The 25,845-nt window shown below is 34.0% G+C and overlaps 1 protein-coding gene across 4 annotated transcripts in view; it reads left to right on the top strand.

The window, feature by feature from the left end:
- Erbb4 (erb-b2 receptor tyrosine kinase 4) overlaps window positions 1–25,845 on the top strand; it is a 1,030,419-nt gene that overhangs the window by 658,964 nt on the left and 345,610 nt on the right. For all 4 annotated transcript variants that reach the window (XM_013011535.1, XM_013011517.1, XM_013011544.1 and 1 more), the window contains exon 4: window positions 19,303–19,437. In XM_013011535.1, the coding sequence (XP_012866989.1) occupies window positions 19,303–19,437 (135 nt within the window). The remainder of the gene's footprint in view (window positions 1–19,302; window positions 19,438–25,845) is intronic.

The following is a 25,845-nucleotide window of genomic DNA, read 5'->3' as shown; positions in this document are numbered from 1 at the left end:
GATATAAGACTAACACATCTCTTGATAAAACTCAAAACAAATCAATGTAATTGGCAAAGTATAAGAAAAACTTTTTTGAATATTTTTATTATCTTAAGTAGTTGTACTTTGCCATTCAGCAAAGCAATTTATGAATAAAGGGCATCTTGATCAGGGTCACCCATCCAACATTCTCACCCCCCCACCCCAACTCACCTCACACTTCTTAATTTTTAGGTTATATAGTGAATGTTTTGCCATTTAACAAAAAGTGTTTGTATAAACAATGCATCTTGATCTATGTCAGCACAGCAACATCTCCAACCTGCTTTGACCCACCCCTTCCCTTAAGTTTTTCAGTTCTGTGGTATAGACAATGAATTTATACTTGCATTCTCTCCCTTCCTCCCCTCATTTATTCATTCTTCAACTCCTCTCTCCTCGGTCCCACCCACCCCTTTTGGCAAGTATCCATTTCCTGTTACTTACTTCCTTGGGCTTTGACTTAGTCTTCTGGAAGAATTATAACTATTTGAGCTCTCCATAGGGTTTTTTATAGTTCAGTTCATTCATTTGTAGCAAATGTATTTCACTATCAATCTACCCTCAATGCCATAAGCAAAAAGGCTCAGGGAAACGGCCCAGTCCCTGAGTTCAAGCCCCATGACAGACAAAAAGAAAAAAAAAGTCAAGGGAAACAAAAAATGACTTTAAGGATCACAAACCAAATTGCAGCTTAAAGTATAGAAAGGTTAGTGAGAATCCTTTTAAATGCTTCCAACTTTTGTTCTTAAGTAAAAGAAATATGCAATATTTGGACTGAAGAATTGATTCAAAGACCACATTCCCCAATGGAAATTTCCTTGGGGGATACTAGTGGGCAGTACTTGTATTTGATCTTAAGGCCTCATGTTTGCTAGTATTCTACCACGTGAACCATACCTCTATCCTGGCTTTTAGAGATGGAGATTTTCAGACCTTTCTGACCGTGTTAGCCTAAAACTAAGGTCCTCCAGATAATTGGTTCCTGAGGAGATAGGATTATAGGCATCATCTACTTATAGTGGGCAATAAGACCATTCTCAACTGCAACTTGGTTCTACTTTAGTCTGTTTTTCTAATTATAATTTAACTTTCCAGTCTTTTAGCCCTTAGTTTTCTTTCACTTATGAAGTTAGTCTATAAATATGAGCATGCTAACAGGAATGCCACTTAATGGATTCTATCTCCAGGGGACAGGAAAGTCTACTTAAAATTCACACATGAACTCCATGGTGGGAGTGAGATCTCCTGAGGCCATGTTGTCAGCAGCACCCCTTCCAGTCATCCAGAACAGGTGTTCCCTGTGCCCTTGGTTGCAGAAAACAATGATCACAATCCATATAGAGAGGAAATAGATGAGGATACATTGCCTTCTGGTCTTCAACTTTGGTATTGCTGTAGAGGCTTCATGCTTTTTAACTCTCTCAGTTATAAATTTCCTTGTTTTCCTTTTCCGTTAGCAGAGGTTGGATGAGAAGAAGATGAGATTATAGAGCATGAGAGTAGGAGAGCCCATCTCAATCTTTTCCTTTTGTTTTTTTTTTTAAATTTTAGTTTTAATTTTTTCATTGTTGTTCCAGAACTGGGCTTTGAAGTCATGGTATTGGCATTGTCCCTGAGCTTTTTCACTCAAGTCTAGTGCTCTACACTACTTTACACTATACTACAGCTTCATTTCTGGTTTTCTGATGGTTAATTGGAAATAAGAATCTTATGGACTTTACTACCCTGGTTGAATTTGAACCACATTCCTCAGATCTCATGCTCTTGAGTAGCTAGGAATATAGACTTGACCCACTGGTTCCCAGCTTCAATCTGGTCATTTAACTTAAGGTCTTCATCATTATTGTAATATTCACAGATTTAATTATTTAATACACAGGATGTCATCATCGGACAATAGACATCCTGTACCTTATATAGAGTATGTATAAACCTCATGAGTTGTTTATCTATTAATCATAGATTCCTGTGCCCTCTTTACAAAATTGAGTTTACATAACCTCTTGATAATACTCTTCCAAAGAAGCAACCCCTCATCTTTTCAGTTATAACAGCTATTTTCAGATGCTCACAATCTTTGCTCTTCTCACTCACTATACTAACCCATTGAGTGCCAAGCACCAGGAACTAGTTGCGTGTATGACAGAACTTTACTTTCATCAGTTGGGGTATGTGGAATTCATTATCTTCTGAGTGTAGGAAATAATATAATGATATAACTTAATGGAGATAAAATTTTCAGAAGTTTTTTAAAAATAATTTTTATGTTATATTCTTTCCCATTTATGTTCTAAGAATGTAGTAGTCCTTTCTAATCAATTAAAGGAGGAAAGATAAATGTTGAAGATGAACTTTTCCTTGACTATCCTGAGATGATGTTGATTTAGATTTACTTAACATGATACAGTTTCTTTTTATTAACATGCACTTGCCACCTGTCAGCCAACCAAAGTTGAAATTGCTTATTCACAAAGTTGCATGAGTAAGTGGATGAACTATACAAATAAATGAACTTCCACACTTTAGGTTGTCTACATTGTGGGGGAGGATTTTCCCTGAACATGTGCCAACTTTTTTTTCAACTTCTGGATCACATCTTATTATCCTAGCTGTAATTAGAAATCTTGTGAAATTAAGAACCATTAAATTCAATGAGTTTTCAGCATCGGAAATGTGCCCAGAGGCACCCAGCCGATGGGCCTGCCTAGGATTGGGCTTTCACAGAGTTTTCCCTCCACTCCTCCTATTCACTCTAAAAGCACCGTCTTTTCCACTTAGCTAATTAATTACACCTGCCAACAAGCAGATGGTTCTGAAGGCTTTGAAGCATGGAAATAGCTAGGTGCCTATCAGCTAGCTGAAGTTTCCTTCGGCTGCAATTTAGATTATAACTCTTGAAGCTCCAGAGAAAATAAAATATTAAGTGATCGCAAAGAAAACACTTTAAAAATATTTCTTCCTCAAAAGGGTATTTTTCAAGGTAGAAAATTATGACTGTTTTCTTGATCTCTGTATGCATACACTTTTAGAATGCTTATGTTTAGCCGTCAGTTTGGAACAAAATGTGCCAGATGTTGGCTCCTAATTGTTATGAGCTCTGAAGCAAAATGAAAACAGAGGACCAGAGCCAGTTAGACAATTGCTAGGAACGATTTTCAGAATTTGAGAGCATTTTGGTAAATGATACTTTGTGTTTAATTTGAAGGCACGACATATAAGTAAGAATGGGGAGAGTAGAACTTAGGGCAGTGCTGGTACTCCTTACTAGTACCCCAATATACATTTAATTTGCATTTCAAATTTTATGCTAATCTTGTTTCCTTTTATTGAAATTCAAGGTAAATAGCTTGAAGCAGGGATAATCACCGGAGCTTAATTTTTACTGTAAAAGCCTCTCAAATATAACCTCTAAACACATGTCTACAAAACTAAATTAGCCATAGACTACAAATGTATAACAAGATAATCTTTGTAGTAATTTATTTTTCTGTGTGTGGTCTGATGGGTGGAACTCAGGGCATTACCTCTGCTAGGCAAGGCTCTACCACTGGAGCTACACCTTTGCCTCCCCCTTTTTTTTTCAATTTCATGTTTGACACAAGGTCTTTTAACTTAGTCCAAACTGGTTGTGAACTTCAGATTCTGCGGCCTCTACCTCCCAAGGAGCTGATATTGCAAGCATATTCCACCACACTCAGCTTACAATTCTCTTTAATAAAGTCATTCTAAAATTGCTTATTTAATCCCCTAAATACTTAGTTTCACAAAATTACTGAAACATCTTCTGTCTTTTATTGTGTGAGAAAATTTTACTTAAAAACTACATTGAAAGATAAAACTGAAATGTGTCAGGACATTTATAAAAGTAAATTATCAAATTAATAAAATAGCTAAATTTCTTAAGTAGTATTACTTATTTTTTTCTGCCATCTTAAATAAAAGTTATTGCATGGGCATATCTAATGATGGATATCTTTATCTTTGTTGAGGAAAGGGAGTGTGCATTAAAACAGATGTTCTCAAGAGGTTACCTGAAGTTTTTCACAATCCTTTTTTCTTTTAATTATTACTTCTAAAGAGTTATACAAAGGAGTTGGCAGTAACAAAGCAGTTTATGAATACAACATATATTGATCAATGCCACCCTTCCAACATTCTCATCCATCCCTTCCCCCCCACCCTTGCTCTTCTTCATTTTGTGGGATATACATTGGATTCTTGTGTGCATTTTTTCCTTCTTTTCTCTTCTTCATTTATCTGCCCCTTTCTTCACCCCCTCCCTTTTTGAGTACCTACTTCCTGGTGTTTTATTTTGCTGAACGTTGATTTTTGCCTTTCTAAGGAATTACACTATTGGAGTTCTCCCTTGAATCGATTACATTTCAGTTAATTCTTACAAGCTTGTCTTAACAAAAACATATTCTGACAAAGCTATCAGCACATATATTTTAATTTTGGATTCCTTTTTCTTCTGTTGTATATGCTTTATACCACATTTATCTTTTAAGGGGCTAGAATATTAACCTTAACACTAAAATCAACATTCACCTATTTAAGTTCTTTAATTCAAATCCTTTACTCTTCCATTCTCTGTATTAATTACTCCACCGCAATCAATAGAGAAGAACAAAAGGTGAATGCAGATTTGGCCAGTAGAAGTTAACCTACCCGTTTTATTATTTTTAGAAATTCAGTTACAGAGTTTACGGGGCTGAATCTTCTTAGGCTTATGACTTAGGATATGCTCATTTAAAAATCCTTTTACCTTATTCATTAGGGGAAAGATCCAAAGTCTAGGTCTAGAGTTCCCACAGTACTTGAAAGTATTAAAAATTACTTTCCCTTTTCTCTTTTTTTTTTAACACTCAAGACTTTTTACTAAACACAGGGCTTTTTCTTAAGTAGGACAGGCTCTTGAATTTTATTGTTCTGCTGCCTTTTCCTCTGTTCCTACTTTGACAGAAGCAAAAGGAATGTTACCTTCAAGCATGAGTTTGGGAGCAGTCCAGATATCTCGCCCTGCCAAGATTTTACTGCAGGATTTTTTTTTCATGTAGAAACAATCCCTTAAAAGCATAATTTTACCTTTCAACTCCATAAAATAGTTTCTAAAAGGACTTCAGGGAAATTGCTGTGAGTTCTTAATTATACTTAGAAGTCCATTACAAAAGACAGAGAGTGCTTTACTTCTGCGTGTACATTTCCCTTCTTTCTATTTCTCAATCTTTCCTTCTTATAATAAGGGGAATAAAAAATAGTTTTAAAGTCAATTCCAGGTCTACAATTAAGGTGAGTTGAAATTACAGTTCTCTAGAATGCTTACTCCTCTATGACCTCAGAGGTCACATTATGAAAATATTTTTTGAAAGGGGAAAAGTGATAGTGCTGGGAATCATGGAAACAACTGAGACAGAGATTGTCATGAGTCTTTTTTAATTCAAATAGCTTAAACATATAACTTAACCTAATCACCGCTGCATAAATACAACACCAGGCATATCTAGTCTTCATTCAACAGGAATACAAGAATACATAATACATAATACACATCTCCTCTTCCTTGCCCCTTTACTGACTTGACGAAAAAACCTTAATGAATGTAAACAACAGAATAGAGGATTGCCACTAGATTCTATGACCTTGAACTCTAGACCTGGGCACTGTCCCTCAGCTCTTCAGCTCAAGGCTAGTGCTCTACCATTTGAGCCATGGCACCACTTCTGGTTTTCTGCTGGTTTATTGGAGATAAGAGTGTCACTGACTTTCCCACCCTGGCTGGCTTTGAACCACGATCCCCAGAACTCAGCCTTCTAAGTAACTAGGATTACAGGTGTGAGCCACCAGTGCCCAACTGGCCCTTATATTTCTTGTAGTCCAATGGCAGTGGCAAAGACAGAGGAACAAAGGTCACCAGGATGTTTGTAGCTGAAGTGTAATGACCTGAGATCTATGCACCAACCTCAACTGGACACAGGGCACTACAGCAGCATGCAATGCAGTCACAAAATGTAGATACAGAAATGACTAACTAACTAACTAAGACTGGAAAGGATGAATCAAGTAAGTATACAGGATTAGTCAGAGCAAGAGTGGCAGTCATCTGTGTTTTGCAGCAATGACTCTTTGATAAAGTTGTCTCCAAAGATATATGAATTAACCTGTTTTGAAGTATACACTTTTTCAACAGTTAGTAAATATAGGTTATTATTTTATACACCTTATCTATTATTCTTACTGTAATGAAACAAATAACTACTAGTTAAAAATAGCATTATTACTTTTTTTTTTTTTGCCAATTCTAGGTCTTGAAATCAGGGCCATGGTGCTGTTTGTGAGCTTTTTTGCTCAAGACTAGCACTCTTCCACTTGACCCTCAGCTCTACTTGTGGCTCTTTGGTGGTTAATTGGAAATGAGAGTCTCACAGACTTTCCTACCCAAGCTGGCTTCAAACCCTAATCCTTAGATATCAGCTTCTTGTGTAGCTAGAATTACAGGCATGAGCCACTTGTACCTGGCTGCATTATCACAGAGATGATAGAAAAGTAACCTAAACTTTCCTGCAATCACATTGTAAATGCAGCAAATGAAATAGGATAAAGATGATAGTAACAAACAAACAAACATGACTGAACTACTAATACACACAGAAGCTTGAATGATTCCCAAAACATAATTTTGAGTGAAAAAAGGCAATAACAACAACAATAAAGTAATAATGATGAGTACTGGACAGGGTTAGAAGTTAATAAACAAGTCAGAAATATCTGTAATTGCGTAAGTTGGGAAATAGCTTTGGGGATCATAGACTAGGAATAAGGAAAAAAAATGTTCTGTAATAAAGTTAAGAAAAGCAAGGAAGCCTGGTGCTGGTGGCTCACGCCTGTAATCCTAGCTACTCAGGATGTTGAGATCTGAGGATCATGGTTCAAAGCCAGTCGGGCAGGAAAGTCCATAAGACTCTTATCTCTTAGTAACCACCAGAAAACCGGAAGTGGCACTGTGGCTCAAGCGGCAGAGCGCTCGCTTTGAGCTGAAGAGCACAGGGACAGCATCCAAGTCCAGAGTTCAAGTTCCGACCAATAAAAAAAAAAGAAGGAAAGAAAGAAAAGCAAAGACAAGGGTTGAGTGGGGAGGGATAGATGAGAATGTTGACAAGTAGTGACATTGATCAAGTTGTACTGTATTCATAAACTACTTGTTAAATGGCAGCTCCTTTGTCTAACTACTTAAAGATGATTAAAAATATACAAAGCATAAAAATAAAAACTTTATAGCAATGGAGACATTGTACTTTGGTGGTAGCTGCAGGAAATAGTAACCCAAATACATGCATTTGTGACATACACAGAGCTTAAGATCTATTCATTTCACGATATGAAATGGATATCAATTTGAGAATATATGCCAAGCCTAAAGATATTTCTTGTTCTATTTTGCTAGTTACCTAATATTTCCTATTGTGAAAACCAGTACTCAATACAATAATAACTACTCCAGTCATTCTTTCATTCATTTGTTCCTGCTTTTCTCCAGATTAAAACTTCATTTAAAGTTATTTAAAACGATCCTGCTAGATGTGAGGTTCAAAATTATTCTAAAATCAATTTCTTTATAATGTTATTTATGTCTAGTTTAATCTTTTATTTTTTTTTAAATGTCATCTTTATTCTCTTTAACATCACTGTCAGTTTATCTGAAACATCCAGGCTCCCGATTCTAATACTTTTATTTTTAATTTTTTTATATATCCTTTTACAATCTTGATATATTTGAGAATCAAATCATCATTTGTATGATTAAACCATTCTCTCTCCTGCTTTATCTTTAATTTGCAAGTTTTAACTTGTCAGCAACAAGCATACATAGCAATGATATTTAGTATTGCTGTCATCAGGGAAAGCTCAGACATTTTTGAAATATTCTAAAGAAGCAGAGAAGAAATCACACGTTGTGAAAGTAGTTATTAAAACTCCACAAACAAATGTAGTCGGTGAGATATTTGAACGTGACCTTGCCCTGTATCCCAGGCTGATTGTATTAAAGCTTGTAAATAAAAGGGACAAATCACTTCTGGCCACAAACGTGACTCCTCCTTTGGCAATGAAAACAGTGAACTCTGTTGCTTTGTTTTACAGAACCAATTACATGTTCTGGAAGCTTTGAGCACTTATTTAAGAAGATTGTTTCTGTCATAGGGCTTTCTGGTGGATAAGAAAATAGAAATATTTGAGTTTTGTACTTAAATATCAGCAAGGTATCACATTTTTAATTTTTTCTCATTTTCATCCAGTTCTGGTCATTCCTCTTTTTACCTAAAGAAATTATTTTCATCTTTCCTTCAACATTTTTCCTTTGTTTATTAGGTTCAATATAGTTTCATTTCTTAGGAATTTTAAAGTGTTATTTTCAGAACACTGTATCAGATCTATCAAAAACTTACGTTATTTATTACATATGAGGCAGAGTTGTACTCCATTGTTTAATAATACTAACTTCAATAGATATCAGGTTTTAAATAGTTTGTCTGCAATTGTTTTATACACAGTCAGACATTCTTCCAAAAGAACAGAAATAAAGCTCTTCCTGTTAAGAATTCTACTTCAAACTAGGTGATGATAGCTCACATCTGTAATCTTAGCCACTCAGGAGGTTGAGATAATGAGAATCACAGTTCACTGTCAGACTGGGCAAGAAATTTAGTTTTTTCTCAAGTGGCAGAGCACCAGCCTTGAGAATAAAGCTAATGGCAGCACCTAGGCCTTAAAATTTAAGCCTAGTACCAACACATGCACATATACACACATACACGCACACAAACTGTATTTCAAACATAGTATTTAAGGGGCTCAGCTACATTAGTTACTAGGCAAATGAAAATTACAACAATAACAGTGCTTACCAACCAGGAAGACTACTATAAATTATAAAGGATAAAACCAAAATAAACTATAAAAAAATCAGCACAATTAAGATGAAACTTAGTTTCTTATATAATAATTATGGAACTATATCTCATAAATTGGCTTTGTAAACTTAATATCATATGTCTCAACAATTCTTACAGTTATGCACACAACATAGTTATGTATATGCTGTTAACAAAAGGACAACCAGACAGCACTATTTATAGTACACGCAAATGACTAGAGTATGCAGAACTGAGAAAATGTTACAGGAGATCACACAGCAATGGCCACTACACATGAATTTCACAAACATATGTTGGGTAATAGGAGTCAGCTGGGTGCAGGTGGCTCACGCCTGTAATCCTAGCTACTCAGGAGGCTAAGATTGCGGTTCAAAGACAGCCTGGGCAGGAAAGTCCATGAAGTCCATGAGAGTCTTATCTCCAATAAACCACTAGGAAACCGGAAGTGGCGCTGTGGCTCAAGCGGCAGAGCGCTCGCCTTGAGCTGAAGAGCGCAGGGACAGCGCCCAGGCTCAGAGTTCAAGCACAAAATAATATGTAGGGTATGCATCTATGTATAGAATCTAGAGAAGTAGAAGTATCTTGCTCGATATCAGAATAAAGGTTTTGACAAGGTGTGAAGTGAAAGAAGAAGGTGCTGAGGCGGAGAAATATTCTGTTATTAGGTCTGTGACCATGTTGAGAAAGGTCATTGCCTATGATACATTTACATATATGTATGTGTTTTGTATTTTAATGAGAAGTTTAGATAAGAAAAAAAGTTTTCACTTTGATCATGTCACAGATTTACAGATCTGTGCTTCATGAGTATCCAGAAAACGTAAGATTTACTTAGAACCAATATAACAAGCTGTAAATTGTGTCCCATTAGCCCCTATCACTTCCCAACTTTAAAAAGGGTGTACAGTCTGTCTGTTCCTACTCTAATAGTGAATGCTGAGCTATTAATGAAGCTCTGAAAACATAAATCTTATTTCAGTCAGTAAACAACTATTTAAATAATTATCAAATGCAAATATAATACAATCAATAACTACTTGGTAGGTAGTATAGCTGGGAGTTCCCAATTCTAGGCTTGAGAAAAATCAAATCTCAAAATGGTGGGTAAACCACATATCTTAACAATTTAAACGTATATTTTGAAATTTGTTCAATGTCCTTGTGCATTGTCTTTGTTCTTCAAAGTCCTAATCATGAAGGAATGATCTAACCAGCTAGCTATCTGCCAATTTATCTATAACTTATATGTATTATTCTTTTTAGAGAATACCAGTGTTTACCATCAATCACTAGTTATTTTGTGGATAGGAATAATTAATTCATTGACCTCACAATAAATGTATTTAATATATGAGCCAGGTCTAATAGGAACAGTTTCAGTTTGTTTATATGAGAAATTTCTGGAGGTGGATGCTGGTGATGGTTACACAACAATCTGAGTGTGATAAAAATGGTTACAATGGCAAATATTGTTATGTGTGTATGTTTTGTCATAATAAAAAGAATGTAGCAAAAACCATTCAATATTTAGTGTGATGTATGATGCCACTATTAGTCCTATCATTGACATGTTGTTATTTGGTGTTTAGAAATGTTAGTCACATCATTGTACTCCTAATCATGAAAAACATTTCCACTTCCACAGTATTCTTCACGCTTTCCTTGGAGCTAGATACACATAGGATGTCTATCATGATTTTTTATTTTTGAAGGACCTCCAGAAAGGAAAGGTTAAACAACTATCCCAAAGTGTCAAAAAAATTAAAGTACCATTTGTTTTATGTCAAATGATGATTGAGATGATCAAGATCTCTAGGGGGAAGAGACTGATACTATTTAAGAATAGCTGTTCACAATAGACCCACCAGGGAGCAGGGACTCAATCTGAATCAATAAAAGCTAAGAAGCAGTGGGAACCTGCAGGTATGTTATTAATAAAGTTGGAATTTTGTGTCAGGCGTTCCTGAGCTCTGTTTAATTGAAATCCAAGTACTTTTGCTATTAATTTCTATCTTAAGTTGATTTCTAGCTAGTGGTCCTGAAATTACCTTGTTCTAAGAAAGAAAGAAAGAAAGAAAGAAAGAAAGAAAGAAAGAAAGGAAGGAAGGAAGAAAGAAAGAAAGAAAGAAAGAAAGAAAGAAAGAAAGAAAGAAAGAAAGAAAGAAAGAAGTAAGCTTTGCCCACTGTTACATACCAACATTTGGTATTCGCATCTATGTGCTTTTGACACTGATCATCAAACTGAAAGATAGAAGGTTACATCACTCATTTACATTATCACCCTCACCCCCCTCCCAACACAAATGTGACATTTCAATTTTGCACACTTCAACTCTTCTTAAATCATCTGTATAAAAACTTCAAAGCTTGATTGATGATGAATGAGCCATTGTCTCCTCAAGCACCCGGTCCTCATTAGCCTTTAGAGTCTCTGCTTATTAATAATGAACCTTGAGGGCTGACCCAGTGGGGTAGCAGCAATTCATTGTACTCCCAGCTGAAAAGTCTGGGTTTGGAAAAGATGCAGGAGTCTCTGGCCCAAGTCCACTGCAGAGATGATATATGAAGTATCACAGGTGGATGATGTGATCTATATTACTTTTGTTTCATTATCTGCCAAAAGACTTGTGTGGTTCAAGGAGATGGCAGTGAGAGAGATACAGTGCTTTGCATCAGAAAGTGTGGTAACTGCTAACTGGAGCTTCACCTTCAAAATGGGCTTTTGAATATTTTGGTGACACTTAGGGCTTTTTTTATTGGCTAGGCAGGCTTTCTCCTGATGGAGCCAAACCCACTTTGCATTTGAAAATTTTAGTGCTCTTTGGCTCAGAAATATAAATGTTATTTAGATGTGCCTACTGTTATTAGGTGATTCCAATAAGGTTAATATTTACTTAACTTTTATTATTATAATTCTAAAAATAAGATTATAGATTCATTCATGCAAACCAAGATGTAATATATGGTCAGGGATTGATGTCAAGTATTTTATTCCTTCTTACTAGATTTTTCTGTTATTATAGATGGTAGATTCATGTTTACACTTAGGAGACAATGGTGGGACATACCTGTAATCCTAAGTTTTTGGGATTTGGAAATCAGAATGATTGTGGTTCAAGGCCTTCCTAGACATAAACAATAATAAAAATAAATAATAAATAAAATAATGAATACAATGTCCTCCTATCAGTCAATAAATTGGTTATGATCATATATACCTATAATACTAGCCGTGAAAAAGACATAGGTAGAAAAGACTTGGTCCAAGGAAGGACCTAGGCAAAATCATGAGAATCTGAAAAATAAATAAAGCCAAAATACTGCATCCTTTTTGATGCTCCTAGAGTTTGAACTATGAATTTCTCATTTGCTAGGTAGGCAGTCTACCATTTGAGTCACCTACCCAGCTTTTTTTGTTTTAGTTTATTTTTCATAAGGTTTCATATGGCTATATTTGGACTAAAATCCTATGTCTGTCTTACAAGTAGTTGGAATTTTAGTGCATACTATAATACTTCGAATTTTGGGGTTATTTGGTTGAATTTTGAGATTGGAGTTTTCTATGTAACATTGGCTGGTCTTGAATTTGCTATCCTGCCTCAGCTAATCAAATGCTTGGATTTCAGATGTACACCAATCAATCATAGAGACTAAGGTATCAAATGATTACCTACATTTATAATCTTTAATTTTGAAAAAAGTGTTATTTGAACCTGTTTATATAGCAGTTACAAACTATGTATGAGGTCACAACAACTTTGAAAATCTAAGGAGGCTACAAGAATCTATGTATTCAGTAAGGGTGCTACTGCACAATTAAATTGTATTGTATATGATTTCATATCAAACTACATTTCCTTATGAGAGAATAACTTGAAAAATATTAATTATTCTCTTCATGATCACTCATCCTCAAATTCACTCAAGTAAATAAGATTTGAAAAATTAAAATATAAAAATGTTACTAAAGTAGCACAGGTATATATTTTTTCTTTATCTGACTAAAATAAATGGAAATCAAAGAAAGAAGTGGTCAACTGCCTTAAAATTTGAGCACTAAAATACTAAGCTACAAGGAATGTATGGTCTCTTTCAAATGCCATGTTGTCAATTTACAACTTTCTTTATACCTTAAGAAAGAATATGAGGTAGATTTAAACATTAAAATGTTTTAGTCTTTTGTATAACATAAGCTATGTAATTTGTACAGGGTGGAGAAAGCTTTTTCTGACTTGAATAGCTTACAATGATTATTTACTTGGAAACCAATAGCTGTATTTGTTGCATAAAACAGATTTGTATGTAATAGTAAAAATGCGGAATTATTACATACAGATATCAAACATAGGATTTGTAATAATTTTTATGCTTTATCACTTGTATACATTTGTATATAATAAAAAGTATTTCCTTTTCAGCTTATAAGAATTCTACATATAAAATTATATATGAATATATAGACATATATTTGTTTTTCTTTTTATGTTGTTGTTGTTTGTTGCTGATTATGGGTCTTGAACTCAGGGCCTTGCCTGACAAATAGAGAGAGGGAGAGAGAGAGAGAGAGTCTTAATGAAGTAGTATTTCCTACACTTCTCCTTGTACATTACCTCATACCAGAAATTAAGATACAGCTTTGAACAAAAGAGAAATATTTCTTGACAATGAAACATAGAACTTGTTATGATGAGCTATAGAATGTTCATAAAATAAATAACTTTCATTTATATTTTTATATAAGCCAAATATAACTATAGTAAGAACAAGAATAGAAGTAGATTTCTAATGTTGGTAGAAAAGTCCCTAGTACATGTTCATTCTAGATAAAATAGGTTTGTGGATAACAGTGAAAATGTCTAAATGTGACTAACAAATATCAAATATTCTATGTATTATAATTTTGTATGTTACTGGATGTATTTCAATATAAAAAGGAGATACTATGTCATTTGCATCATATAATTAGGTATCAAATCCAATGAAAAAGTATTCACTAACAATAGCCCAGGATTTGACACTACTGAAAAACATTTGATAGAGAATCTCTCTCAACTTCATAAAGCTTAATATAAGTATACTTAAGTTAAGAATAATAGGCTAAATACAAGTTAAGTTTAAGCAAGGCTGATTACAACTTGTCTCAAACTACCAAAAGATTCAATACATCTTTACTTGCATGCATTAATTTCCTCAGAAATATTTCAGGCAGAAACATATTAAAGTATGTAATGGAATTTTCTGTAATGAAATGATAGTTTTATTTTTACAGAATGTCATATCTAATATATCTTACTGCATTTAACCACAGCATTTATTAAAAAGAGGCAGTTCTGTTTTGCAAGCTAGTTGGAAATATTTTTAAAGAATATCATAAGAAAACTCAGAAGAGTTTATTTGCTACCAATTGATTAAATGACAAAGCATCTTTTTGTGTCTTTCTTAATTTACTCTGATACACTCTCTACAGTAGAACTAAACACAATGGAATAAAATTACATTGGGCTCATTGACTTATTCAACAGTATTAGAGTCTCTGTATTCCTACAAACATTGTTTTTCTTTCTTTTGGGACACCAATTAAATTTGTGTTGTTTTTCTCTTTTGTCCTTAAGAACAAAATTGTCTTTTTTCTTAGTCTTAAATTTTAATTGTTAGTTACTTTATTTCATGCTGATGGAACAGAAACTTGAAGTTCAAAACAGGTGATTACTTCTGATAAATGTTTAATAAAAATATGGGTAAACTGCTGTTCTTTTGTACTATCAAATGTAGATATTTCTCGGTATATTTATACACACACACACAAACATTTATGGCATTTTTCATATAAAATCTTATATTTGCAATAACTAATGTATGTCTGGAACAAGCAGAAAAGATCAAAAGTATAGTCATTAGACTCAATGTGCAGACATGAAAATAGAACTAGCTATGTACATATGACCAGATAAGATGATGTTAAGATGATAAACCCCAAGATAGGGACACAAATGGCTTTCTCTTTCTTGCTATTGTTTCTAACGTATTTATAAGGTACCATGTGATTTTTTGTTGGTTTGTATGTTCCTTCCCCACTGTATAGCCCCCATTTTCACTGTATTTGATGTCAGTATAATTTGGGGAGGGAAAGGGAAAAAACAAAATGTTTAAATAGGGATACAGGTTGACCCATTGTAACAGTGAGATGTACAAGATACTGTTGAACAACAAACTTTACAAGTTAGGCATGGGGTGTGGGGTGTAGTTGTGGAAGTGGGAGGGAAGGGATGGTAAGGGAAGAACAAAGGAGGAGACAACAGTGCTTGATAAGAAATGTATTCATTACCTTGCTCATGTAACTGTAACCCCTCTATACAGTATTTTCACAATTAAAAACTTATAAATTAAAAAATTAGCAACATCTTTAAATGCCAGTGATGATGTGAGATAAAAGGAACCCTAATACACTGTTAATAGAATTATAAATGAGCGTGACCACTATGAAAGTCAATAAAGAAAGTACTCAAAACAATTACAAATGAAACTGCCTATGACTTAGCTTATACTATGCTTGGACATTTATCTAAAAGAATGTAAGTCAGGTTGGAATAAGGACACATGCACATCCATGCACATGCAGCACTATTCATAATAGTCAGCTTATAGAAATAGCCCATCTTCCCTAAATCATTATATAAAATATATTATTATAATACATATGTATTATATATATATATATAATCATCAGTCAAGAATAATAGTATGTTGTTTGCAGTGAAATGGGTGGATCTGTAAAAATTTCACACTGAGAGAAGCCTGGTTGAAAAGTCAAAGGGCACATGTTTTGTCTTGTATGTGGAAATTAGACCTAATATATAAACATAGGTACAAAACCACACAGGGTTATATGTAATCACATACATGCTCAATCAAGATGTCTAAAGTATGGGACATATTAAAATGTGTTTCCATGTTGTAACTTCTTTGGACAATTAATGGACAGCTTAACAAACTGAATACTAGAAAATATATCGTGGTCAGTGGTGGGGTCACCAAAGGCAGGGGAATGGATGAATGCACAAGGGCATACTGGACAAGTATAGTCATTAGACTCAATGTGCAGACATGAAAATAGAACTAGGAAATTTATCCCAACTGGTGAAGAAAAGTCTAAGTCTCTCTCTCTCTCTCTCTCTCTCTCTCTCTCTCTCTATATATATATATATATATATATATATATATATATATATATATATGAAGGTATTTATGGGTCAGAATCTATCCCACAGAAATTTAATCATTCCAGAGTTAAAACTAAACAAGTATATCCTCAAAAAGAATATACTGCCTTAGTGTTTGAAGCTTTTATAAACAAAAACCTTTAAAAAGTATAATTTAAGTTATACAATTATTTTCTAAAACTATATAGCCAAGGTAGTGAAAATAAAATATAAGATCAAATATGCATTAAAATGCTCTTGTAATGTACATGAAAACATAGTCTCTGATTGTGAAGTTTTGAAATGTGATAGTAGAATAAGGGTTAAAGCTAGAAGGAAACAAGTCTGCTTTCAGAAAAAAAAAAACCCTCCAACATTGACGGCTAAACATACTTAGCTTCTCCCAACTAGAATCGCTAGCAGATGCTGGGTTTTGAATTTCTGGTGATAAAAGTATCATTGAGATTGATTTGGAGTATATCTTAATTTGAAATTTTAACATGTAACATCATATTTAAATTATTATTCTCTTTTCTAAATCCCTTTTCCAAGTATAGGCCAAGCCCTTCAACATAATATTTCTAAGAAACAAATGTCAACAGCCGTGGCAGATTAATATTGGTGCAGAAAAGGATTTGATGAGATTATTTTTCAGTATAATACACTATGCTTCTATTTGAAAATCTTTCAGTAGGAAGTTGGAGATGGATACTGTGTTTCTCCAGTATGAACAATTTGAATTTAAATGTGACTCCTGAAAACCAAAGATCCTTTCATAATGTTTGAGCTATTACCTTTCCCTTCCCATTGTTTGAAACTACAACTTTTCTCAGTATAGACTGGAAAATATCCTTCGTTTCCTGGCTAACAGCTGGAATCTCCTTTTGTTGTCATCTAATGAAGAATTATTCCTAGAGCAGAGGAGTGTCACCTAATGTCTCCAGGGAAAGCTTACACTTCTCAGATGGAACCTAATGCCAAACATTAATATAGAAATCCATTCATTCTTACATCTTACATCTACTTTCTATTTTGATGAAGGTTGTATGGTTAAGCGAAGAAAAATAATAAACTGGGTTTTAGAAATAGAAAGTTGATCTAATTTCTGTCCTCACTCTCTCCCTCCCTTCCTTCCTTCCCTTTCTCTCTCTTTCTTTCTCTCTCTCTCTTTCTTTCTTTCTTTCTTTCTTTCTTTTTCTTTCCTTCTTTCTTTCCTTCTTTCTTTCTTTTTTCTTTCTTCCTTCCTTCCTTCCTTCCTTCCTTCCTTCCTTCCTTCCTTCCTTCCTTCCTTCCTTTCTTTCTTCCTTTCAATAGTAAGCAAAAGCATTGATATGAAACAAGATCTGACTATAAAAGTGCAAATGTCTGAAACATTAAAATTAGCCTGGCCAATTGTCTACTTGCAATACAGGGAGATATTTTATATGTGCCCACCCAAAGCTCACCTCCACCTGTATCCATCTATGGTGTCACTTATTACTTGCATTCTTTGTCTCTTTGGGTTAAGGTGACTCACAAGGTTAGCTTGGAATATTGCATGAGAGGACCTTCCTAGAGTAGCATGCAGACAGATCTGGTTACAATGATCATGGCTGTTTTTTACCTCACAAACTCTGACTGGTTTGGGTTTTGTTCTAGCCGGAATATATTCCTAAAAAGTTGCCTCCTCAGTCTTGTCAAATAGCCCCAGGATATTATTTTATCCAACAAAATTTAGTTATTATCCTTGAGGAATGTATCTCTTCCCCAAAAGAAAGTCAGTGCCTCACTAGGAGTAACTCTTTTGTTTCTGCTTCTGCTTTCATCCTGCCTTCCATTCCAAACAGATGTCTTAGATGAAGCAGCCAACTCGTGCCTTGAATGAATAAATTCAGGGCACAGGATGATAGAGGAGAAAATAGCCACTGTGAAACAACTGAACTAAGGCTTGTACCTGCCTTTTATAGAATCTGTGACAAAAATTATCCTCTCTCTGTATAAACTATGGTGATAAAGGGATCCTTTCTTTTGCTTTTTTTAACTGCAGTGGAATCCTCCATAAACTTGGGCATGATCATTCTATATTGTTTCTTTGTTAGGCATAATGGTGAAAATGTGGTCAATGATAAGCACGAATATTTTGATCATATTTGTAGGTGATTCTTTAAAAATAACTATATTTTTCAAAGGGAATATCTTATTTTTTCCTAGACAATTTAAATCTATCTGGGAGAAAATCAACATTTGTGGTCATTCTTCTTGGGAGACAAGAAGCTAATCAAGATCAGTGGTGAAATAGAGAATAAAGTTTTGTCTTTATTACATCAAATAGCCATGCTGCATTCCAGTGAACTATGGGGATTTTTGTTATGCCTTGCTTTGTATTACACTTAAAGGAGAATTACAATTATAACTGATTCCGTTAAAGATAACACAGAACATTTTTTTTAACAGAAGCATTAGCAATTTGTACTAATTACTTAGCTACCTACTTCAGACAATGTCACATTTTACTCAAACTATCTTTAGCAAAATCCATGTAACAATTTATATTGAAGGTCTTAAGACCATCTATACTCTATAAGGACATACATAGTCTTGGGAGATAGCATTTGTGGAAATATTATATTAAAGACTAATCAGAGATGAACAAGTTAAGGGACAAAAAAGGAATAATTTATAAAATAATTATTGTTTGATTCATACTCTAACATACTATGTTCTAATCAAAGTGGTATGAAATAATAATTACTACTCAATATTTAACATATTATATTTAATCAAACTAGTGAGATATTAAATATTATAATATATTGTATAATATATAATATATTATTTATATATAATATTACATATATTATTTATATAATATTATTTATATAATATAATATTATATATCAATTTCAGGGATAAAACAAAAAAGAACACAGCATCTCCATCAACATGTTAAGAGTTCTTCTCTCTAAATGTTACAATTCAATGGTTATATTTTTCTTTGTATTTTTCAATCTCAAATTTTTACAATTTTTTTCACAATACTGACGGAAGTATACATTAAAAGGCATCTTACTGTGCAACTCTAATATTGAAAATAAAATTGAGCAATTCATTATCCATCACCTTTTCATCAATAAAGAGTCTGACCAGAAATTTCTTTATTTTAAATACAGAAATTCTGAATGGTGGGGTCTATGTAGACCAGAACAAATTCCTTTGTTATGCTGACACTATTCATTGGCAAGATATTGTTCGGAACCCATGGCCTTCCAACTTGACTCTGGTCTCAACAAATGGAAGCTCAGGATGTAAGTACTATTGTCCCTTTGGATGTCTCAAATATTCTTGTTTCCCATGTGAAAATAAATAACTTGTATATCATGCTATGAATAATACCTCAAACTGGAATTGAAGTGTTTCATTACAAATGAGAGAACAAACAGCTTTACAATTTTGCGCCTAATGAATTCTTGGCTTTTGATTTATGTTTTACACGTTTTAAAGTTTTTTTAATTAATACATTTTTTATTGTGAACATACCGTACACATGTAAAGTTTTATTTATTAAAAAAAACAAAAACAAACACTGGTTCCCTTTTGCCCAATGTATTTCATTTTAAGTGTCCATATTCTTATGCCATTGTCCACCAACCTCAGACTAATGTGTAGCTAGTGCATCAACTTTTATAGCTCATGCTCCACTGAGAAAAAGGCAGTCAGAGAAAAATGTACCCAGTAACCATGATTATTTTAATAAAAATTAAAAACTAGTCAACCTCAGAGTTCCCAGGCCTTCATTTATCCCTAAGCCTTCAGGGTAAAATTTTATGACAATTCCAAGAGGTATACAGTGGATTTATATAGTCTTCTTATAAAAGAAATATATTTAGCTTCTGATTTGGTCATTAGTATAATAAGCTACTGAATTTTCCATTAAAAATATGTAGTGTGTCACCAACAAAGGATTTATCAGATTCAAGTGCTTAATATGATTAAATGATAACCAAATAATATTTGAACTATCATTAACACCTCTGGAAATTATTCTCTGTGGAATCACTTTCATTTTCATAAAGCAGGCTAGGTTGTCCCCACATTTATTATTACTGACATTTGAACAGAATCTTTATCAAACATTAAACTGGGTTTTAAATTTCTCATCTACTATGATATATTTCCCACCTGAAATTATAATTGTCTCCACATAGCGCAATAATTATTTGCTATAGTACTGATTGTGTTATGAGGCTTTGGTAGGAAATCAAACTTCAAAGGACAATTATTAAATTTCATGATGGCCCTAATAAGATAATAGGAAATACGAATATATTTGATGAAAACTGACAGCTGTGTTTTTAATAAGTGGCTAAAACCCTTTTTCCATTAAAAAAAAAAGAATAACATAATTTTCTTGTCAACTCCGAGCAGAAATTTGTATGAGATTCCCTCTTTATGGTATTCAAGTTGCCTACTGGGTAAAATTACATGTGAATAGAAATTGAATCTGCTTGTGTGAACAATGCAAATGATGTACTTCAGAAATGGCTTCTGTTTTTAGTGTGCCCACATTCTGGAACATATGAGGGGAGGGCCGGGAGGGTACTGGTCAGAAGAAAGTCCTGCTCACTCTCAACTTTTTAGAATGACCAGCCTTTAAGGCATGAATGAGGCCAGGCAAAGTAGAGCCTCAGACAGAAGCCAAAGGGAAATGTGCCCACCAGCCTCAGAGCACTTGGATTAGGAAAGGTCGGAGGGGTTTGCTGCACTTTCACAGATGGTATCTCTTTGTGCTCTTCGTTTTTGAGGGCTAATTTGGATTATTGTGCCTATAATTAAGCAATTGTGGTTGCACTTTTTATTTTTCATGTAAATAATTGCAGGTGCAAAAATTAAAAATGCAGAATGGGTTCATAACTAATGGTCCATTACAAATTAACCAAAGTTTTACTGCTTACATAGTAGCTTTATTTTTGGACACATTATGCATACTGCAAGACACCATATTTGATAATAACCAATTGGCTGCTATTTGAATATTGGTTCATGTGTCCTTGTTCTGCTAAAGGAAATAAGTCAGCTACATAAAAGACAAATACTGCTTTGAGTTCATCTATGTGAAATATTTAAAGCTGTCAGACTTAGATATCAGAATGTAGAATTTTGGTGGCCAAGAACTGAGGGTGAGGTAAAAATGAGAAGTGACTGTTTAAGACATTTGTAGTCTGTTTTGACAGATGAAGATTTCCTGGAGGTACATTGTATCTTAGTGTGAATATACCAACTACCACTGACATATACATTTAACATGACTAAGATGATAAATGGCATGCTATTTTTTTTTACTACAATTAATAATAAGTAAATGAATACTATTTGAAGAAGGATATAAATCCTGGAATGTTGTATGAATCTATTTGTAGTTTCTAGTGTTCATAGTGGGGGTGATACTACTATCTGGACTGGTCCTTATATTTATAGTTGGTAGAAATGATAAGAATAATAATGTAATGTTTTCCCATTCAAGTTCAAGTCTTCTTAAATTCTAACTATAATTCTTTCAGGAATCTGAGGCTTCCAGTTTAAGTGCTTGTATGTTTCATTGCTCTCCTTACTTCCCATCTTAACCAGTTCTTCCGACAAATCTCTTGTAAGACCTCTGTTTAGTAAAATCCAGCCATGGCCCTGTTTAGAAATCCTGCAATGGTAATGGAATAATATAGAGAAAAATCTAAACAATCCCAAATTAGAAATTTTATTTTACCAAATTTACAACTATGAATTGACTTCATATAATGCTTGAATATTTTCCTTCATCTTCTGTTTGACATTCTGTCTTAATCATACCTTAACACGTTCATCAGCTTTTGAAAATACATTCGTCTTAAGGCTAGATGAGGTATATCTTCTGTGACCTTATGAAAACCAGAGGTAAAAACTGGTATTTTGGCAGAGATATAGTGGCTCATGCCTGTAATCCTAGCTACTCAGGAGGCTGAGTTCTGAGGAGTTTGGTTAGAGTTTGAAGCCATTCTGAGCAGGAAAGCCCATGAGGCTCTCACGTCCAAGATAGAAGTGGAGCTGTGTCTCAATTGAGCAAAATAGCTCAGAGACAGTTGCTCAGGCCTTGAGTTCAAGCCCCAGGACCAGCATGTTAAAAAAAAAAAAAAAGCTGGCATTTTACCTATAGTTTTATGATGGACAAGGCTTAATTTATCACCTATTCTCTGTTGTAGTTTATAATAGGTAGCAGAAAGAACTGAAAAAATAGATAAATGAATAGGTAACTCCATAAACTTTGTATGGATAATATTAGGCAATTTGGGAAGAAAAAAAGGTATTCTTTAAGTTCTGGAGGCTTGAAAATCTAAGGTCAAGATGCTGTCATCCTGTCTGATACCTACTAAGAGCCTAGTTTTTCTCCAAGATACTTCCTGTGAACATTGCATCACAAAGGGGAAAGAAGGCCTTTTCTCACATAGAAAACAAAGGAAGAGAGAAACTCTCTTCCCAAAGCCCTTTCTGTAATGGCATTGACCTTGAAGACAAGGGCTTTATTACCTAAAAGTTTTCCACTGTGGCCTCCTCTCAACACCCCGGCATTAGGGATTCACTTTTCAACATGAATTTTGGAGGGGTGTAAAAAGTATTCAAACTGTAACAATTTATAAATGGGAAAATAAAAAAATTTAACCTACACTTTTTTTAAAAACTATCACTTCTATAAAAAAGTATAAAGTAAAAGTTAGAATCCAGAGACAGGGAGCTTATCCACTTCCAGTCCTCTTCAAGTAAAGACAACAGTATGTATCTACTTGCTTAATCTAATTTATGATTATATAAACTATAAAATTTATATTGCTAAATTCATATTCTTTTTACATATCTCAGTTTATAATAATTATAAGCTGAAATTGAGACATTATTATATATGTAGTACTGTGGATATTTACAATATGTTTAATTTTGACATGGAATCTAAGAATAATTTACAATTTAGCATTACTGTGCTAAATATTTCTACATGCGTATTGTTGCAATACTAATTCTTTTTTTTGAAGTATGAATTCTTAATGCAAAAATGCAATTTTTTTAAAACAACCTTGATTTTTTTAAGTTAAATTTATTTGGGGTGTAGTTGAAACAAGAGAAGACATATTTATGATTTAGGAAAAATACCCTAGCTATAACCTGTGAATCACAGTTGAGTTATCTTAATCCAAGGTTCTGGAGGTTTTTTGTTTCATGAATCCCTACTAAGATTCATAATCTTGCATCCCAACATTCTTAGATTGGAGCACCAATGCAGCTTATTTACACCCTTTGGTGTGTAAACACCATACAGTGAGTGATATGTCATTTACTTGGAATACTGTAATAGCAACTTGTATTAACATAAGAATATCAAAGCAATGGGAATAATTTTCCCTCTAAAATTTAAGCAAATACAAATATTTCACAACAAAGAGCAGTGCACAGTTATGAAATGTATTTGGGACCTACATAGGATTGTTGGAAACTTAGTCCTACAGTTTGCTGCCACCAGTCGCCTCGCTATTCCATCTCGAGCCAGACATTGGGGCTCCCAGTGTCAGGAGCTTTGCCAAGCAGAAGCCTAAGCTGCTAGGCCACACAGCACGAGCCAGAATGAACATACCAATCAAGCCTCTAATCTTTACTTGCAGTAGTATAAACAGTAAGTTAAACTAGAGGTAGCACCTATTCCTGCCAAATCTGATTTTTTTTTTCTTATATGGGATATCACTATACAAAGGCCAGACTTCTGCAGTGGATCAACACAGACTCAGAATTATCTCTTTGATAAGGAAGCCCTGCATGTTTTTATGGGTCTAGAGGCTGGACACAGGGCAGGAGGAAGGACTGAAAGTGGACAGTTACCCAGTACTGAGTGTTAGGCAGGAAGAAAGTCTTGTCTAAGCCTATTCCTCCTCCTCTTCCCCATTTCAGTAAGGACACTGGAGGTGCTTGAAAAGGAGGCCACTGTAAAAGAATGCCTGGGCTAAGAACGTGCATGTGTATGACTGAGTCTGGTCTGGGTCCTTAGTCCTGTGCTCCAGCTTCCTTCAGATTATAGTCTGCCTGCTGTGCATCAAGGCTGGTGGGCTTAGAGGGCAGCTTTGCCCTGTGAGGTCTGCCTTGTAAAGCTTCTGTCATTAACTCTGTGTCAGGCTCAAAGGGAACAGCATGTTAGTCTGTTTGTTTTCAGTCAGAAGCTGTTATATTGACTCCAGAAGGTTAAGAGCAATACATTTAATATGTCTAAAATCTCAAAGTGACCCAGAGTGTTTTCTTATGGCCAAAGAGTAAGGAAAGATCTTCTGATCATCATTATGTTCTTATGAATTAACTGCACATAGACTGAAGTATTTTTAGAATGTAGTTCTACTATTTTCATATTCCATAAATATTGTATGTTTCTGTTACCCATGTTTGAGGAAGTAAAAGGTAGTCTTTCATAGATTGCTCTCACTTAAAAAAAAAAAAAAGCAGACTTCTAGAATTCTAGAAACCACTTTCCAGAAACAAATACCAGCCAAGGACTGAACTGGGATGGGGAATGGAAAATGTATAGATGGCAGCATATTCATGAAATGTTCTGTCAGCATTAAAACCATTTGTCTTAAAAACTACATTTTCCACTTAATGAATCTTTTACAAGTTAATAATTTCCCCTCCTGAATGTGGAAATTTTATCTACATAGGTAACATTATGAACTAGACAACAGGTCAAACTTAATGTTAAATCTGATTATACTACCAAATTTTGTCAATCTTACTTATTCAAGTGAATAGTAGTAGTCTAACTTTAGACTTTTGTAGTAAAGTTAAAAAATAGTAAAATTTGCCAGCAGTATAGTGTCAATTTGTGTGTTTTCTATACATATAACAAACCCAATTTTGCTGAAATATATCAAATCGCATACTGCCTTTGAACTTTTTAAATTAAAAGCTTATATTAGGTGAAGGAAAATACTGAAAACATTTGAAAAGATGAACGAATTTGTATGAATCCCAAAGCTAGATTTTATTAAAGTTCTACAAAACAGATATATTATGAGTCTAATTTAGTAAAAACAAAAGTCAAATAACTAAATATCATTTCTGAATTCTGCTGCAATTATTCTTAACAAAATAATAGAAGCACTCATGGTGTCTAGGAATGTCATTAAAAAAATAGCACTACTGCTTCTTTAAAGCATTAATGAGATATCCTGGCCTGAGGTGAAAGGACCTCTGTAAAGAAATGGATTTCCAGATTTGCTGGCATTCATTCTAGGAATTAGGTTTTATTTGAGAACATTACAAGGAGTAAGCTTCATATACCAGCTAGCTCGATTACCTCCTCATTTTGCTTGAGGAGTATCACACTTCATTGTCTAACTTTTCAAGCAAAATTTGCAAGGCATACATATATTTTCATCCTATGTGATAAGCTCCTGTCAGTCAAGTTTTTCATAAAAAATATATATGGAAAGTTAGAGAAGTATAAGCTCTGATTTCTAAAGTGTGACTTGGTATCTAGTTGTATCTAGTGGTATCTAGTTATCAGCACTACTTAATATCACATGTCAAGACATAGAACATAAGAATTCATCATACTATAGATTTATTTCCTCTCAGTCCTCATAATTTGTCATGAATGCATGTTTTGTTACAAGTAACAACACACATTTCTACTAAAATATATATATATATAT

This window comes from Dipodomys ordii, unplaced genomic scaffold (genome assembly GCF_000151885.1).
Source record: "Dipodomys ordii isolate 6190 unplaced genomic scaffold, Dord_2.0 Scaffold1, whole genome shotgun sequence".
In the NCBI taxonomy this organism is placed as follows: Eukaryota; Metazoa; Chordata; class Mammalia; order Rodentia; family Heteromyidae; genus Dipodomys; species Dipodomys ordii.
Note: the sequence above shows the minus strand (reverse complement) of the source record. Positions and strands in the feature narration are given on the sequence as shown.